The 16608-nt window shown below is 50.5% G+C and overlaps 1 protein-coding gene across 3 annotated transcripts in view; it reads right to left on the reverse strand.

Annotated features, from left to right (window-relative positions):
• The window catches only part of ATP6V1A (ATPase H+ transporting V1 subunit A), a 51607-nt gene that overhangs the window by 4356 nt on the left and 30643 nt on the right, over nucleotides 1–16608 (reverse strand). For all 3 annotated transcript variants that reach the window (XM_068165993.1, XM_068165991.1, XM_068165992.1), the window contains exons 4-13: nucleotides 15011–15225; nucleotides 12813–12950; nucleotides 11618–11769; nucleotides 9024–9186; nucleotides 7802–7910; nucleotides 6301–6423; nucleotides 6095–6209; nucleotides 4429–4492; nucleotides 2963–3166; nucleotides 2072–2166 (exon numbers count right to left, since the gene is read on the reverse strand). In XM_068165993.1, coding sequence (XP_068022094.1) covers nucleotides 2072–2166; nucleotides 2963–3166; nucleotides 4429–4492; nucleotides 6095–6209; nucleotides 6301–6423; nucleotides 7802–7910; nucleotides 9024–9186; nucleotides 11618–11769; nucleotides 12813–12950; nucleotides 15011–15225 — 1378 coding nt within the window. The remainder of the gene's footprint in view (nucleotides 1–2071; nucleotides 2167–2962; nucleotides 3167–4428; nucleotides 4493–6094; nucleotides 6210–6300; nucleotides 6424–7801; nucleotides 7911–9023; nucleotides 9187–11617; nucleotides 11770–12812; nucleotides 12951–15010; nucleotides 15226–16608) is intronic.

Here is a 16608-nt window from a genome sequence, read left to right on the forward strand (position 1 = left end):
ATGCTGGGGGCACCAGAATTGCACTCAGTACTCTAGGTGAGGCTCACAAGAGCAAAGGGTGTTTTTCTTCATCATTGTTTTCATCCCTGGACAGCCCCAGTGCTGACAAGGTCTGAACAAATGCCATACCAGTGTCACCTCAGACTGAGGGGAAGAAGCAAAGTAATGATCCTCGAGGTCTCTTCCAACCTTGGCGATACTGTGGTAATATTTATGCTTGCAAGGCTTCTTTTGTCACCATGATGAGTTCCTGAACTTCTCCATCACTCTGGAGATCTGAGAGGGGCTTACCATGACATCCTGCTACATAGGATGCTCCTGACCTCACCACAGCTCTGTGTTTTCACCTTTACCCAGTCTGTCTGTGACAAACACTACCAAGAGAGAGACTGCCTCTGGCACTGTGAAACAGGTAAATCAGTCAAAGGCTCAGAGAGTCTTCCTGAAGTGAGATTTCTGAAGCAGCACCCAAACACTGGGCAGCCAGGGGAGAAGAGGAACCATGACTGTCAAAGTCTCCCATGTCAGTCTGTGCCAAGACTAATGAGAAAGGGAAAAGAGCAGAGCAGCCAGCGGGATCCCTCCCTCCTGCTCTGCCCATCACGGGAGCAGGCTTCCTCCAGGCGGCCTGGGATGACCTGACAGCTCTGCAGGTTTCTTGGCTCACAGGATCACTATGACAAGAGCACTGCACAGACACCTCCACTTCTAACAGGAAGGCTGGGGAGGGACTGCTCAGGATCTCAGGTAGTGATAGGACTAGGGGGAATGGAATAAGGGAGCTGGGATTGTTTAGCCTGGAGAAGAGGAGGCTCAGGGGTGACCTCATTGCCCTCTACAACTACCTGAAGGGAAGTTGTAGGCAGGTGGGGGTTGGTCTCTGCTCCCAGGCAAGCAGCACCAGAACAAGAGGACACAGTCTCAAGCTGTGCCAGGGGAAGTTTAGGCTGGAGGTGAGGAGAAAGTTCTTCACTGAGAGAGTCATTGGTCATTGGAATGTGCTGCCCAGGGAGGTGGTGGAGTCCCCATCCCTGGAGGTGTTCAAGAGGGGATTGGATGTGGCACTTGGTGCCATGGTTTAGTCATGAGGTCTGTGGTGACAGCTTGGACTTGATGATCCTCGAGGTCTCTTCCAACCTTAGTTATACTGTGAAGCTGGAGGTGGGGAGATTGAGGCTGGAGGTGAGGAGGAAGTTCTTCCCCATGAGAGTGGAGAAGCCCTGGAATGGGTTGTCCAGGGAGGTGGTTGAGGCCCCATCCCTGGAGGTGTTTAAGCCCAGGCTGGCTGAGGCTGTGGCCAGGCTGATCTAGTGTGGGGTGTCCCTGCCCATGGCAGGGGGGTTGGAACTAGATGCTCCTTGTGCTCCCTTCCAACCCTGACTGATGCCTATGATACTATGAAAATGACTGCTGTGGAAGGCCTCTTGTTACTATTTACACACCACATTGTGGCACCTCCTGTGCCTCCCTACTGTACCCAGGTACCCCTGCCCCAGTGCACTACTGAAGAGCACACCCTGTTACAGAACAATGTATGCCTGCATTTGTAGTGATGGAGTACTCAAGAGCTCCTGATCTACTGGAGATGAAACACCAAAGGCCCCTTGTGAGGCTGTCCAAACACAAGGACAGCATGGGAAGAAACAAAGCAGATGTGGATAACAAGAGATTCAGTAAGGTTTTCTGAGGGATCAAATTCCCTACACCACAGTAACTGAAAGGGGATTCCTGCAGTTCTCCATGCATTGCTAGAGCAAACAGGAAGGCTTTGGGTGTGGATTGTGACAATAAAGTCCTTCTCTTCTCCTCCTCCCCCTCCTCAGGAAGAGAAGCTATTGCAGAATTAATGGCTAACTGAGCAACAGATGAGGGCCCCAGGAACTCCAAGGGTGAGAATCCATTTGGAGAAGGTTGCCCATCTTGGATAAGACAACCTGAACACACTCTGCTCACTTCTCCCCTTTGGTTACTTGGAGTAAAATCCATTTCTGCACTGATCTGGCTCCAAATAAAACAGCTGTCTTAATCCAGACTACACAGGACTGAGAGGCAGGGGCCAGGTGGATCTTACCTGTCATAAGGTGTATAACCATTCTGTTGCAAGAAGTCATCTTTTATCAGCTTGGCAACCTCCAAGGTGATTTTATCTGTTTCTGCCAAGGAAGCCTGAAAAAGGAAGGTGCACTGTTAGGTCAGGACTCAAGGCCATGAGAACATGGTACCTCCTGGCCAAGAAGCATTATCTTTCAGTACCTGCATCAGGAACAGTGTGGCCAGCAGCAACAGGGAGGTCATTCTGCCCCTGTACACTGCACTGGTTAGGCCACACCTTGAGACCTGTGGGCCCCTCAGTTTAGGAAAGAGGTTGAGTGGCTGGAAGGTGTCCAGAGAAGGGCAACAAAGTTGGTGAGGGGTTTGGAACACAGCCCTCTCTCTGTGTAGAACTTCTTCCTAACCTCCAGCCTAAACCTCTCCTGGTGCAGCTTGAGACTGTGTCCTCTTGTTCTGGTACTGGCTGCCTGGGAGAAGAGACCAACCTCTGCCTGCCTACAACCTCTCTTCAGGTAGTTGTAGAGAGCAAGAAAGTCACCCCTGAGCTTCCTCCTCTCCAGGCTAAGCAACCCCAGCTCCCTCAGCCTCTCCTCACAGGGCTGTGCTCCAAATCCCTCCCCAGCTTTGTTGCCCTTCTCTGGACACCTTCCAGCAACTCAGCATCTTTCCTAAACTGAGGGGCCCAGAACTGGACACAGGACTCAAGGTGTGGCCTAACCAGTGCAGTGTACAGGGGCAGAATGACCTCCCTGCTCCTGCTGGCCACACTGTTCCTGATGCAGGCCAGGATGCCCTTGGCCCTCCTGGCTGCCTGGGCACACTGTATCCATCAAGCCCAGCCTAAGGCATAGTCAAAAGCCTGCAGTGACAGTAAGGAAATGGAAGGATGGCTCACTGACTCGTTACTCACCTTCCCCACAAGCTGTACAATCTCTGCCAGGTCCTCTTCCTCCTGTAAGATCTCTTTGGCCTTTGTCCTGAGGGGGACAAACTCTGTGAAGTGCTTGTCGTAGTACTCGTCCAGGGCCCGGGTGTACTTGCTGTAACTGATCAGCCAGTTGACAGAGGGGAAGTGCTTGCGTTGGGCCAGCTTCTTATCCAGGCCCCAGAACACCTGCCAGGGCACAGGCAGATCAACAAGGCTTCCAAACAACACACAAACCAAACCAACCCAAGGCAATAAAAAAAGAAACAAATCCCAATACAGTTAAGCTTGAGTGAATACAACATGGGAAAGGCTGTCACAGATAAAAGCCTCAGAGAGGGCCTACAAGAAACTGGGAAGGGACTTTTTACAAGGGCTTGTGAGAGAGGGAATGGATTGAAGCTTGAGGAGGGTGGGTTTAGACTGGATATTGTTCAATATCTGTATTGATGATCTGGGTGAGGGGATTGAGTCAGCCATCAGTACATTTGCAGATGACACCAAGTTGGGAGCAGGAGTTGATCTGTTGGAGGGTAGGAGAGCTCTGCAGAGGGACCTGGACAGGCTGGACAGATGGGCAGAGTCCAACAGGATGGCATTCAACAAGTCCAAGTGCTGGGTGCTGCACTTGGGTCACAACAACCCCATGCAGTGCTGCAGGCTGGGGTCAGAGTGGCTGAGAGCAGCCAGGCAGAAAGGGACTTGGGGGTAATGGTTGTGAGTAGGCTGAACATGAGCCAGCAGTGTGCCCAGGTGGCCAAGATGGCCAATGGCATCCTGGCCTGCATCAGGAACAGTGTGGCCAGCAGGAGCAGGGAAGTCATTGTGCCCTGTGCCCAGCACTGGTTAGGCCACACCTTGAGTCCTGTGTCCAGTTCTGGGCCACTCAGCTTAAGAAGGACATTGAGACTCTTGAAGGTGTCCAGAGAAGGGCAACAAGGCTGGGGAGAGGTCTGGAGCACAGCCCTGTGAGGAGAGGCTGAGGGAGCTGGGGTTGCTTAGCCTGGAGAAGAGGAGGCTCAGGGGAGACCTCATTGCTCTCTACAACTGCCTGAGGGGGGGTTGTAGCCAGGAGGAAGTTGGGCTCTTCTCTCAAGCAACCAGCACCAGAACAAGAGGACACAGTCTCAGGCTGTGCCAGGGGAGGTTTAGGCTGGAGGTGAGGAGAAAGTTCTTCAGAGAGAGAGTTGTCAGCCACTGGAATGTGCTGCCCATAGATTCTATGGCTTCTTGGCCACCTGAGCATGCTGCTGGCTCATACCCAGCCAGCTGTCAGTCTATATCCCCAAGTGATTGCCTTTCACAGTGATACAATATTTTCCAAAGCATCCTACAGATCTCTGTGTCAAATCCAAGCTCTCTCAGCCTAGCCACTGGCACAAGGACACTGAAGCCAAATCATTTTATGTCTAACCAAGTGGGTAAGTGAGCTGCAACATTAAGGAACATACCTGAACAATGCCCAGAGTAGCAGACGTGACAGGATCAGAGAAGTCACCACCTGGAGGAGAGACACTGAGCAGGAAAAGATAAGGAAAAGTCATGAGAATTGATTCCACTGCTTCCACTGGAGGACTGAACATGGGACTGCACAGCTCTGGGATCACAGACAAGGGTTGGAACTAGAGGATCCTTGTGGTCCCTTCCAGCCCTGACTGATACTATGATACAACTTCAAGTACCAGACTGCAAGCTTCCACTGCAGGAAGTGTTGGATACATGTCTGCATAGTGTAATAGCCACCAAACCATGAACTACACTGGGGACTGACTGACAGAGTCATGGTAAGATATGCTTTAGTAGTCCTGAGGTGTTGGGTGACAGGTTGGACTTGATGATCTTTGAGGTCTTTTCCAACCTTATTGAGTCTATGATTCCAGGCACTTTGGCCCCAGGTAGCAACTGCAGCTTGGACTACTAAACCTATCTCCAGTGGGACAGATTCAGCAACTGCAAAACAGGGCCATGCTTATTTTACAGAGAACAATACCCCCAAGGGACATTATGGCAGAGAGTCACCTACACAGTAACCACTTCCACTTCATTTGGTCTTGATGCCCTAATGCATGCCTTCCCAGAGATGAGGAAAATCTTCCAGCCTCGAAAGCACAACACATTTGTGGGCAGTGTCCCCCCACTGTGGGCAGCAGAACTAAGTAAAGCACAGTGAGAGTGACAGACACTGCAGCAGGCTGCCCAGAGAGGCTGTGGAGTCTCCTTCTCTGGAGACATTCAGAACCTGCCTGGACACTTTCCTGTGTGACCTCCTCTAGAGAACCCTGCTCTGGCAGGGGGGTTGGACTAGACATCTTTCAAGGTCCCTTCCAACTGTTAATGTTCTCTGTGATTCTGTGAAGAATGGACTCCAGGTGTGCTTGCAGCTGCCAGACCACCTCCTGAAAATGGGTGGGTGGGCAATTCACTTTGCCCCACAGTATGAGATACAATTCCAGACAGCCCAGAAGAATGTCTGGGGACCACCTGCTTCTCACAGCACATCAGATACACTGCTCCATGTAATTCTACTCTTTAAGCAAGAGAATCACAATTCATTATGCTCTCCCGTGCTCACACTGCTGCTCTGGGCCCTCAGTTTAAGTAGGGCATTGAGACACTTGAAGGTGTCCAGAGAAGCGCAACAAGGCTGGGGAGAGGCCTTGAGCACAGCCCTGTGAGGAGAGGCTGAGGGAGCTGGGGTTGCTTAGCCTGGAGAAGAGGAGGCTCAGGGGAGACCTCATTGCCCTCTACAACTACCTGAAGGGAGGTTGTAGCCAGGAAGGGATTGGTCTCTTCTCCCAGGCAACCAGCACCAGAACAAGAGGACACAGTCTCAAGCTGTGCCAGGGGAAGTTTAGGCTGGAGGTGAGGAGAAAGTTCTTCCCAGAGAGAGTTGTTGGCCATTGGAATGTGCTGCCCAGGGAGGTGGTGGAGTCACCATCCCTGGAGGTGTTCAAGAGGGGACTGGATGTGGCACTTGGTGCCATGGTCTAGTCATGAGGTCTGTGGTGACGGGCTGGACTTGATGATCTTTGAGGTCACTTCCAACCTTGGTGATACTGTGACATACAAAAACACAGAGGAAGAACTGCAGCCAAGGCAAAGAAGTGCAACACTCACGCTCCAACGATGCTGACACTGCCTTCCCTTTCAGGATTCCCCAGACACTTCACCCTGCCAGCTCGCTCGTAGAAAGAGGCCAGACGGGCACCAAGGTAGGCTGGGTAACCACTGTCTGCAAACAGCAACACAGAGAAACTGAGTCCCAAGCTCAAGACTTCAAAAGAATGCATTTACAACACTGGACTGAGAGAAAGACTACTCACCAGCTGGCATTTCAGCCAGCCGCCCTGAAATCTCTCTGAGGGCCTCAGCCCACCTGGAGGTGGAGTCTGCCATCATACTGACATGGTAGCCCATGTCCCGGAAATACTCAGACAGGGTGATGCCTAGAACAGAGAGAGCAAAGTCTGCTGCAGCATTCAGTTCACAGAGGAGTTCAATGCTTGCATCTTGTCACAAAGATAAAACACACTGATTTATTGAAGGTGTTCAAGAGGGGACTGGATGTGGCACTTGGTGCCATGGCTTAGTAGTCATGAGGGCTTGGCTGACAGGTTGGACTTGATGTAAGTTGTACCCTCAGCAAGTTTGCTGATGACACCAAGCTGTGTGGTGCAGCAGACAGCTGGAGGGAAGGGAGGCCATCCAGAGGGACCTGGACAGGCTGGAGAGGTGGGCACAAGCCAAACTCATGAGCTTCAATAAGAGCAAGAGCAGGGTCCTGCATCTGGGTGGAGGCAATCCCAGGCACAAATGCAGGCTGGGCAGGGACTGGCTGGAAAGCAGCCCTGAGGAGAGAGACTTGGGGGTGCTGGGGGAGGACAAAAAGCTCAACAGGAGCTCTCAGTGTGCACTTGCAGCCCACAAAGCCAATCAGATCCTGGGCTGCATCAGGAGAAGTGTGGCCAGCAGGTCGAGGGAGGTGATTCTCCCCCTCTGCTCAGCTCTGCTGAGACCCCACCTGGAGTACTGCCTCCAGTTCTGGAGCCCCTATTCCAAGAGGGATCTGGAGGTGCTGGAAGGTGTCCAGAGAAGGGCCAGGAGGATGAGCAGAGGGCTGGAGCACCTCTCCTGTGAGGACAGACTGAAGGAGTTGGGGCTGTTCAGTCTGGAGAAGAGAAGGCTCCCAGGTGACCTCATTGTGGCCTTCCAGGATCTGAAGGGGGCTCCAGGAAGGCTGGGGAGGGACTGCTCAGGATCTCAGGTAGTGATAGGACTAGGGGGAATGGAATGAAGCTGGAGGTGGGGAGATTGAGGCTGGAGGTGAGGAGGAAGTTCTTCCCCATGAGAGTGGTGAAGCCCTGGAATGGGTTGTCCAGGGAGGTGGTTGAGGCCCCATCCCTGGAGGTGTTTAAGCCCAGGCTGGCTGAGGCTGTGGCCAGGCTGATCTAGTGTGGGGTGTCCCTGCCCATGGCAGGGGGGTTGGAACTAGATGCTCCTTGTGGTCCCTTCCAACCCTGACTGATTCTGTGATTCTCTAAAGACTGAGAGAAGTGAGGCTGTTTAATTTTGTGAAGAGAAGGCTGAGGGGATCTCATCAAGGTCTATAAATATCTGAGAGGTGAGTGTTAAGATGAAGGTGACAGTCTCTTTTCAGTGGGGACCAGTAGGCAAGGAACCACAGGTATAAGCTGGAACAGAGGAAGTTCCATCTCAACATGAGGAAAAACCTCTTTACTGGGAGGGTACTGGAGCCCTGGGGCAGGCAGAGCCTGATGGCTCTCTCTACACACACAGCCTTCTCCAGCCTCCTGTATATCTTACCAGTATAGATAGAGGCTTCTCTGGCAGCAACAGGCATGTTGGAGGTATTTGCTACCAGAGCTGTTCTCTTCATGATGCTTTCTACCTTGCCATCAACTTCCATTGTTAACTAAAATGCAAGAAAAGGGAAAAAAAGGAAGGTGAGAATAGCAAGAGTTTCTTGTTATGTGGTTTCTGTTGTGGTTTGGTTTTTCACTGTATTACTTGCTTTGACAGAGTCCAACAGGATGGCATTCAAAAAGTCCAAGTGCCAGGTGCTGCACTTTGGCCACAGCAACCCCATGCAGAGCTACAGGCTGGGGGCAGAGTGGCTGAGAGCTCCCAAACAGAGAGGGACCTGGGGGTAGTGTTTGACAGTAAGCTGAACACAAGCCAGCAGTGTGCCCAGGTGGCCAAGAAGGCCAATGGCATCCTGGCCTGGATCAGGAACAGTGTGGCCAGCAGGAGCAGGGAAGTTATTCTGCCCTGCACTCAGCACTGGTTCAGCCACACCTTGAGTCCTGTGTCCAGTTCTGGGCCACTCAGTTTAGGAAGGACATTGAGACACTTGAAGGTGTCCAGAGAAGGGCAACAAGGCTGGGGAGAGGCCTTGAGCACAGCCCTGTGAGGAGAGGCTGAGGGAGCTGGGGTTGCTTAGCCTGGAGAAGAGGAGGCTCAGGGGAGACCTTTTGCCCCCTACAACTACCTGAAAGGTGGTTGTAGCCAGGAAGGGGTTGATCTCTTCTCTCTAGCAACCAGCACCAGAACAAGAGGACACAGTCTCAAGCTGTGCCAGGGGAGGTTTAGGCTGGAGGTGAGGAGAAAGTTCTTCCCAGAAAGCCAGAAAGACTTGTTAACCATTGGAATGTGCTGCCCAGGGAGGTGGTGGAGTCACCATCCCTGGAGAGGTTCAAGAGGGGATTGGATGTGGCACTTGGTGCCATGGTTTAGTCATGAGGTCTGTGGTGATCATACTGGACTCAATGATCTTTGGGGTCTCTTCCAACCTTGGTGATCCTGTGATACTGTACACCCAAAAACTAGGCCAGATGTTTATGGAGGGAGCACTGCAACCACTCTTGAATGAGCCAAAGGAGACTTCTGCTACTACAGCCAGAACCCAGAGTGGGGAGGCAAAGAAGATCATTTCAAGTCCCTCTCCCAGCACGGTACTTAACCCAGCTGCAGTAACATTTCAGCTCTGCCCAGGCAGGTTCACTCCCCATGAATTCTCCATACTGACCTCAGGGAAATCTCGCAGTACTTCAGACATTTCATTGCCTCGCTCCCCGCAGCCTACATAAATGATGACATCGCTGTTGGAGTACTTTGAGAGAGACTGGGAGATCACAGTCTTGCCACAGCCGAACGCCCCGGGAATCGCTGTCGTACCCCCTTGGACACACCTGAGGAAAGGAAAAGGGACTCTCATTTGCAAGGGACTCAAAGCCAGCTCCCTCCCAGCTTAGCTGATCTGCTGGAGGGTAGAGAGGCTCTGCAGAGGGACCTGGACAGGCTGGACAGATGGGCAGAGTCCAAGGGAATGAGATTGAACACATCCAAGTGCCAGGTTCTGCACATTGGTCACAACAACCCCATGCAGTGCTACAGGCTGGGGTCAGAGTGGCTGAGAGCAGCCAGGCAGAGAGGTATCTGGGGGTGCTGGTTGATGGTAGGCTGAACATGAGCCTGCAGTGTGCCCAGGCAGCCAAGAAGGCCAATGGCATCCTGGCCTGCATCAAGAACAGTGTGGCCAGCAGGAGCAGGGAGGTCATTCTGCCCCTGTACACTGCACTGGTTAGGCCACACCTTGAGTCCTGTGTCCAGTTCTGGGCCCCTCAGTTTAGGAAGGAGGTTGACTTGCTGGAAGGTGTCCAGAGGAGGGCAACAAAGCTGGGGAGGGGTTTGGAACACAAGCTCTATGAGGAGAGGCTGAGGGAGCTGGGGTTGCTTAGCCTGGAGAAGAGGAGGCTCAGGGGAGACCTTATTGCTGTTTACAACTTCCTGAAGGGAGGTTGTAGCCAGGCAGAGGTTGGTCTCTTCTCCCAGGCAACCAGCACCAGAACAAGAGGACACAGTCTCAAGCTGCACGAGGGGGAGTTTGGGCTGGATGTTAGGAAGAAATTCTTCCCAGAGAGAGAGATTGGCCATTGGAATGTGATGCCCAGGGAGGTGGTGGAGTCACCATCACTGGAGGTGTTCAGGAGGAGACTTGATAGGGTGCTTGGTGGCATGGTTTAGTTGATTAGGTGGTGTTGGATGATAGGTTGGACGCGATGATCTTGAAGGTCTTTTCCAACCTGGTTTATTCTATTCTATTCTACAATGCCTTCCAAAAAAGCTCCTTCATCTTAAAAGCAGAGCAACAGGAGTCACACTCAGTGTTCTGGGTGAGAAGCACAGAGGTATTTCACTAAACCCAGAGACTGAGGGACTAAGCTATTCTTTTCATCTGCTGCCCTTGAAGTATATGACTTTCAGGCTTGAAACAGTGCAGTTTTCACAGCTGGAAGCACTGATGGAATGCAAATGCTAAGAAAAGAACAGCTGTGCACTGTAAGAATAAGCAGCACAGGTTTTTAGGACCAAAATTACTGAATTTTGCCTCTTGGGCATCAGCTGCTGAAATGAGCATTCTGTGTTACAGGTAAGTGCAACACCTTTCCTAAGTGCTGACCCCAAAATCATTGGAGATTATATACCCTCAAGACCAGAGAAAGAGATCCTACTCATGTGTTCAAATGAAGGCTGGGGTCAGAGTGGCTAAGAGCAGGCAGGCAGAGAGGGACCTGGGGGTATTGGTTGATGGTAGGCTGAACATGAGCCAGCAGTGTGCCCAGGCAGCCAAGGGGGCCAATGGCATCCTGGCCTGCATCAGGAACAGTGTGGCCAGCAGGAGCAGGGAAGTCATTGTGCCCCTGTACTCAGCACTGGTTAGGCCACACCTTGAGTCCTGTGTCCAGTTCTGGGCTCCTCAGTTTAGGAAAGATGCTGAGTTGCTGGAAGGTGTCCAGAGAAGGGCAACAAAGCTGGGGAGGGGCTTGGAGCACAGCCCTGTGAGGAGAGGCTGAGGGAGCTGGGGTTGATTAGTCTGGAGAAGAGGAGGCTCAGGGGAGACCTTCTTGCTCTCTACAACTACCTGAAGGGAGGTTGTAGCTAGGAGGGGGTTAGTGTCTTCTCCCAGGCAACCACCACCAGAACAAGAGGACACAGTCTCAAGCTGCACCAGGGGAGGTTTAGGCTGGATGTTAGGAAGAAGTTCTTCACAGAGAGAGTGACTGCCCATTGAATGTGCTGCCCAGGGAGGTGGTGGAGTCACCATCCCTGGAGGTATTTAGGAAGAGCCTGGATGAGGCACTTGGTGCCATGGTTTAGTTGATTAGATGGTGTTGGGTGATAGGTTGGACTTGATGATCTCAAAGGTCTTTTCCAACCTGGTCTGGTCTATTCCTATTCCATTCCTATTCCTATTCTATTCCATTCCTATTCTACTCTATTCCATTCCCATTCCTATTCCATTCCCATTCCATCCCAATTCCATTCCATTCCTATTCCATTCCATTCTATTCTATTCAGCTTGGAAGTTCTAGCCTTCCTGTAGATTTGGCATGGCTGTGTAACCTGTCCATTCCTTTCTAGATTCATGCACTGTAACTATCTCCCTTTTAGCACTAGTAGGTTCTCCTGTCAAACAAAGCAAGCTGAGCAATTCTACTAAGTATTTTTTGAGATCATGCTGTGACAATGGAAGCTTGGGGTTGGTTTGTCCTTAGAAAGAAATTAAGGCCCCCAAAAGGGAGATTTCATGCATACCAGAAGGTAAAAGGTGGCACTTACGGGAAGAGGGCATCCAGGACCCGCTGGCCGGTCAGCAGAGGATGATTGGCTGGCAGCTTCTCAGTAACAGGACGAACTTGACGCACAGGCCACACCTGCACCATAGTGAACTTCTCCTTTACACCTTCAAACTCCAGCTCCAAGACAACATCCTAAGAGACAGCACCAGACAGAATAGCTTACTTCATAGCAATAGCTGCACACTGGACCAGCAGGGCAAATCCTCATCTCAACCAGTCTGCACAGCTTGGTCTTTGATACTACCACCTCAACTGGCCTGCATCAGGAACAGTGTGGCCAGCAGGAGCAGGGAAGTCATTCTGCCCTGTACTCTGCAGTGGTTAGGCCACACCTTGAGTACTGTGTCCAGCTCTGGGCCCCTCAGTTTAAGAAGGAAATTGAGACTCTTGAACGTGTCCAGAGAAGGGCAACGAGGTTGGGGAGAGGCCTTGAGCACAGCCCTGTGAAGAGAGGCTGAGGGAGCTGGGGTTGTTTAGCCTGGAGAAGAGGAGGCTCAGGGGTGACCTCATTGCTCTCTACAACTACCTGAAAGGTGGTTGTAGCCAGGAAGGGGTTGGTCTCTTCTCTCTAGCAACCAGAACAAGAGGACACAGTCTCAAGCTGTGCCAGGGGAAGTTTAGGCTGGAGGTGAGGAGAAAGTTCTTCACTGAGTTGTTAGCCATTGGAATGTGCTGCCCAGGGAGGTGGTGGAGTCACCATCCCTGGAGGCGTTCAAGAGAGGATTGGATGTGGCACTTGGTGCCATGGTCTAGTCATGAGGTCTGTGGTGACAGGTTGGACTTGATGATCTTTGAGGTCTCTTCCAGCCTTGGTGACACTGTGAGACTGTGACTCTTTCCCTTACTTACAACGACACTGGGGAGGGGTGCGTGTGGAAAAGTGCAAGCCAAAGCTTCAATTAAGAACATGCTTTTGAAAAGCAACTGAATTTTTCATATTCATAAGGTACTAGAGATCATCACAGAAGTCACACTGGGGAACCATATCCACAGAAAGTAACTGCACAAGACAATCGTGTCATCCCCGCAGGCAGGCTCGCAGGAGTGGTCACTAACTCAGACATCTTGTTGCATGAAACACCTTCCAGCTGGCATCATGCAGAATGGGAAACACCACACCAACATCATGAAAGGGAGATGGCATATACCAGCAACTGCTGTTTAGAGGGACTTACTGAAGTGTCATAGTTCCCTGGTGGAGCAATGTATGTCACTGTCCCCCTGTTCCGTGGGGGCAGCATGATTTTGTGCTTGATAAGGGAGTTTTCGTTCACCACGCCGTAGATATCTCCGCCAGTGATGTGGCTGCCGACCTAAAATCACAACAGGACCATTATTTGTAAGTGAAAATGCCAGTTTTAGAAGAGAACTGTGCAAAAATCACTGTAGGAAAGCAGAAAGTATCTATGGAAGGTTTCAGGACAAGAAAGAACAAGAGGCTGCTGATAGTGGAAGGACGGCCTGGTGATAAAGAAGAGCTGACCGGGCTAAACAACCTGCAGGGCGAGACAGGAGGATGGTTGCCTCCATGCTGGAGAAGCTCAACCTGATATGGGATGAAGATAACAATGGACAGCTGCATATCAAAGGAGAAAACTCAGTTAGCAGCAGTGGTGCAAGAAATGTCAGGGAATTGCTTAGCCTGCTCGATTTTTCCTTCTATAAACTGCTTGTTCTGTACCAATAAACGATTCCTGCTTCACCAACAAGGGAGTCCCTGCATGCACTCTGACAAATAACTCTATCTATTACATCTAGCACTCATTACTCCCTTTATGAATTCACTGGCAGAGCAGAGCAGCCCTTTTGCACAGCTCATTACACTAACAGCACACTGCAAGCAACACTCTCTGGGGTCAGGCACCTTTCAAGAGGGGACCGGACGTGGCACTTGGTGCCATGGTTTAGTAGTCATGAGGTGTTGGGTGATAGGTTGGACTTGGAATGCTGTGCCAGGGGAAGTTTAGGCTGAAGGTGAGGAGAAAGTTCTTCACAGAGAGAGTTGTTAGCTGCTGGAATGTGCTGCCCAGGGAGGTGGTGGAGTCCCCATCCCTGGAGGTGTTCAAGAAGGGACTGGACGTGGCACTTGGTGCCATGGTTTAGTTAGTCATGAGGTGTTGGGTGACAGGTTGGACTTGATGATCTCTGAAGTCTTTTCCAACCTTATTGATTCTATGATTCCAAGGCTCAGGCTGATGCAAGGCATTTTCCTCTCACCTCAGCACCTCAGTAAAGAAAGGGCAACATATGCTAAACTTCAAGGTTGGAAAAAAGATGCCACCACAGGGGTAACATTTTCCAGCTCTGAAGCTACCTCAATTTGTGCAATGTGTGCTGCAGCCACTCTTTTTGCTGAGGTAACACCTGCTCCTGCTAAGGCTTAGTGCAATTCTACCAGCTCCTTCATGGTTATGCAACTACATCAAAACTCAGCAAGTTTCTCATAGTGCAGCTGCAGCACACAGTAAGTCACACTGAGTAAGTGATCCAGTGAGTAAGTGATCCAGTCCTCCTAGCACCCCTTCTCACATTAACCACAGTGTGACAGTTTTAGGCTGTGCCTTTAAGGAAGGGACAGTTACTGAAACACTCTAGCTGAATGTTTTGGTGTAAAAAGGAAAACAAAGATAATTCTAAAGGAATTGCCTTGGTAGATCAGTGGGGAGGTAGCTTCAAGGTTTTGCTCTGTGCAGTCAGTCTCAGTCTGTTTCAGTCTGAGTCTAGACAGCTGTGGTTTGTGTGTGTGTAGGGGGGAGTATGGACAACAGAGATTGGAGTCAATCCAGCTGACCAATATGATGGAGTATTGTTCCTTTATGGTTCCAGTATTGCAGGCCTATGGTGTGAGTGTAGCACAGTAAAGAAAAGCATAGAAGAAGAAGGGAAAGGAAAGGCAGAAGTGCCTATGAGGGGAACTTCTACAACTTATCTAAACTCAGAGAGCCTCGTTGGCATGGCTCCATTGGTTCCCTAGGAGTGACCACACATGGCACTGTTATAGATCATTGGTCCAACTCCTAACGACACACAAGGTTTGTTGATGCAGGTGCATGCCCTGTTGTCCCAAGATAACTTTCCATGTTTATAGTTACCAGTGCCCTGTTCTAGTCACATGCTGCAGGCACAGCACTGTTTTGCTACACTGCTAGCTGGCTCTGCACTTATGCTGAGCATGGCCTACCACCACGTCAGGCTCTAGGCCTGCCCTGCCGGATTGCTCACACTGCTCGTCGCTGGCATTGCCACAGGGGAGAACTGAACTTCTCTCACTCCCACACCATAGCTCCCAGCAGTCACAGTCTTGGCATTCTACTCCAGGCCTAAGCTCTGGGCAAAGAGGAGCAAGAGGTGCAAGAGGCTTGCCAGGACCTACCCGCAGATTTTTGGAAGGTGTGAAGTCCCATTTGACATCTCGGCTCAACGCTGACACGTTGACACCTCGAGGGATGTAGATGCTTTTGGTCAGAGTGCTGATGTCCGAGAGAGGCCTCTGGATACCATCAAAAATAGCTCCCATTATGCCAGGCCCTAGTTCCACTGACAGGGGTTTGCCAGTACGGAGTACAGGATCTCCTACAGAGACGCCAGCTACAGATTTGCTGAGGAAAAAAACTTCAGCCAGAGAAGAGGGAAGAAACAAGGCAGAAGGCATCACATTCACAACACCATGCCCTTAAACCACCTCTCTGACCTTAAGATAGTATTTTGGTTTGCTTAGCCTGGAGAGGAGGAGACTCAGGGGAGACCTTGAGTTGGAGACTTGACAGGGTGCTTGGTTGCATGGTTTAGTTGGTTGGGTGGTGTTGGATGATAGGTTGGACACAATGATCTTGAAGGTCTCTTCCAACCTGGTCTGGTCTGGTCTATTCTATTCTTATTGCTCTCTACAACTACCTGAAGGGAGGTTGTAGACAGGCAGAGGTTGGTCTCTTCTCCCAGGCAACCAGCAGCAGAACAAGAGGACACAGTCTCAAGCTGCGCCAGGGGAGGTTTAGGCTGGAGGTTAGGAAGAAGTTCTACACAGAGAGAGTGATTGCCCATTGGAATGTGCTGCCCAGGGAGGTGGTGGAGTCACCATCACTGGAGGTGTTCAGGAGGAGACTTGAGAGGGTGCTTGGTTGCATGGTTTAGTTGATTAGGTGGTGTTGGATGATAGGTTGGACTCAATGATCTTGAAGGTCTCTTCCAACCTGGTCTATTCTATTTTCTATTCTATTCTATTCTATTCTATTCTATTCTATTCTATTCTATTCTATTCTATTCTATTCTATTCTATTCTATTCCAACTATATTATACAGAGGCATGTAAGCTTTAGCCTAAACTCAATCTGAAATTGCTAAAGCAAAGTTGCTCATCCTCCAGAGAGGCAAAGTAGGGGTGAATATTCTGCTACACCAGCAGCAGCTCAGGCCAGCTATGGGGATGAGCTGATTGGAGTGCCAGCCACTGGGATGACAAAGCATCAAGACATTGCTTAAATCTTCACACCCAGCAAGCAGGATTGATTGTTAAGCTTGGAAAATGTTATTAAATGTGTAATTTGTCACTTCAAAACTAACATAAGAATATGACTTTTGACCCTGAGCCTGGAATGGACTTTCTTGACATAAGTCTAATTCTAAAGGGAGTTAGTCCAAGACCACCATTTCCCTCCTGGCTGCTATTAAGTTGTCCAGTCCATGCACTATGTAAGCTCCAAAGATGCTTTGGACTTCTCTGCAGCAGACTCCTCTGCAAAGAGGCAGCAGTTTGGCAAAAAGCCCTGCCAGAATACAGTAAATTCCAAACCCCTCTGCAACAGTCAAGAGATTAAATGCAAGCTGACTTCAAAGAGCCTTGTAAGACAGGCCTCTTAATCAGTAACCTAAGAGTAAACTATACTTAAGTAGACTTGTTTCATGTACCAACAGAAGGTTAATAGATACTACAATGAGGATGACACCTAAAATGATGAGTTACTAGGTACAGAG

This window comes from Melanerpes formicivorus, unplaced genomic scaffold (assembly GCF_026170545.1).
Source record: "Melanerpes formicivorus ecotype bairdi unplaced genomic scaffold, bMelFor1.0.p_v2 SCAF_95, whole genome shotgun sequence".
NCBI lineage: Eukaryota > Metazoa > Chordata > Aves > Piciformes > Picidae > Melanerpes > Melanerpes formicivorus.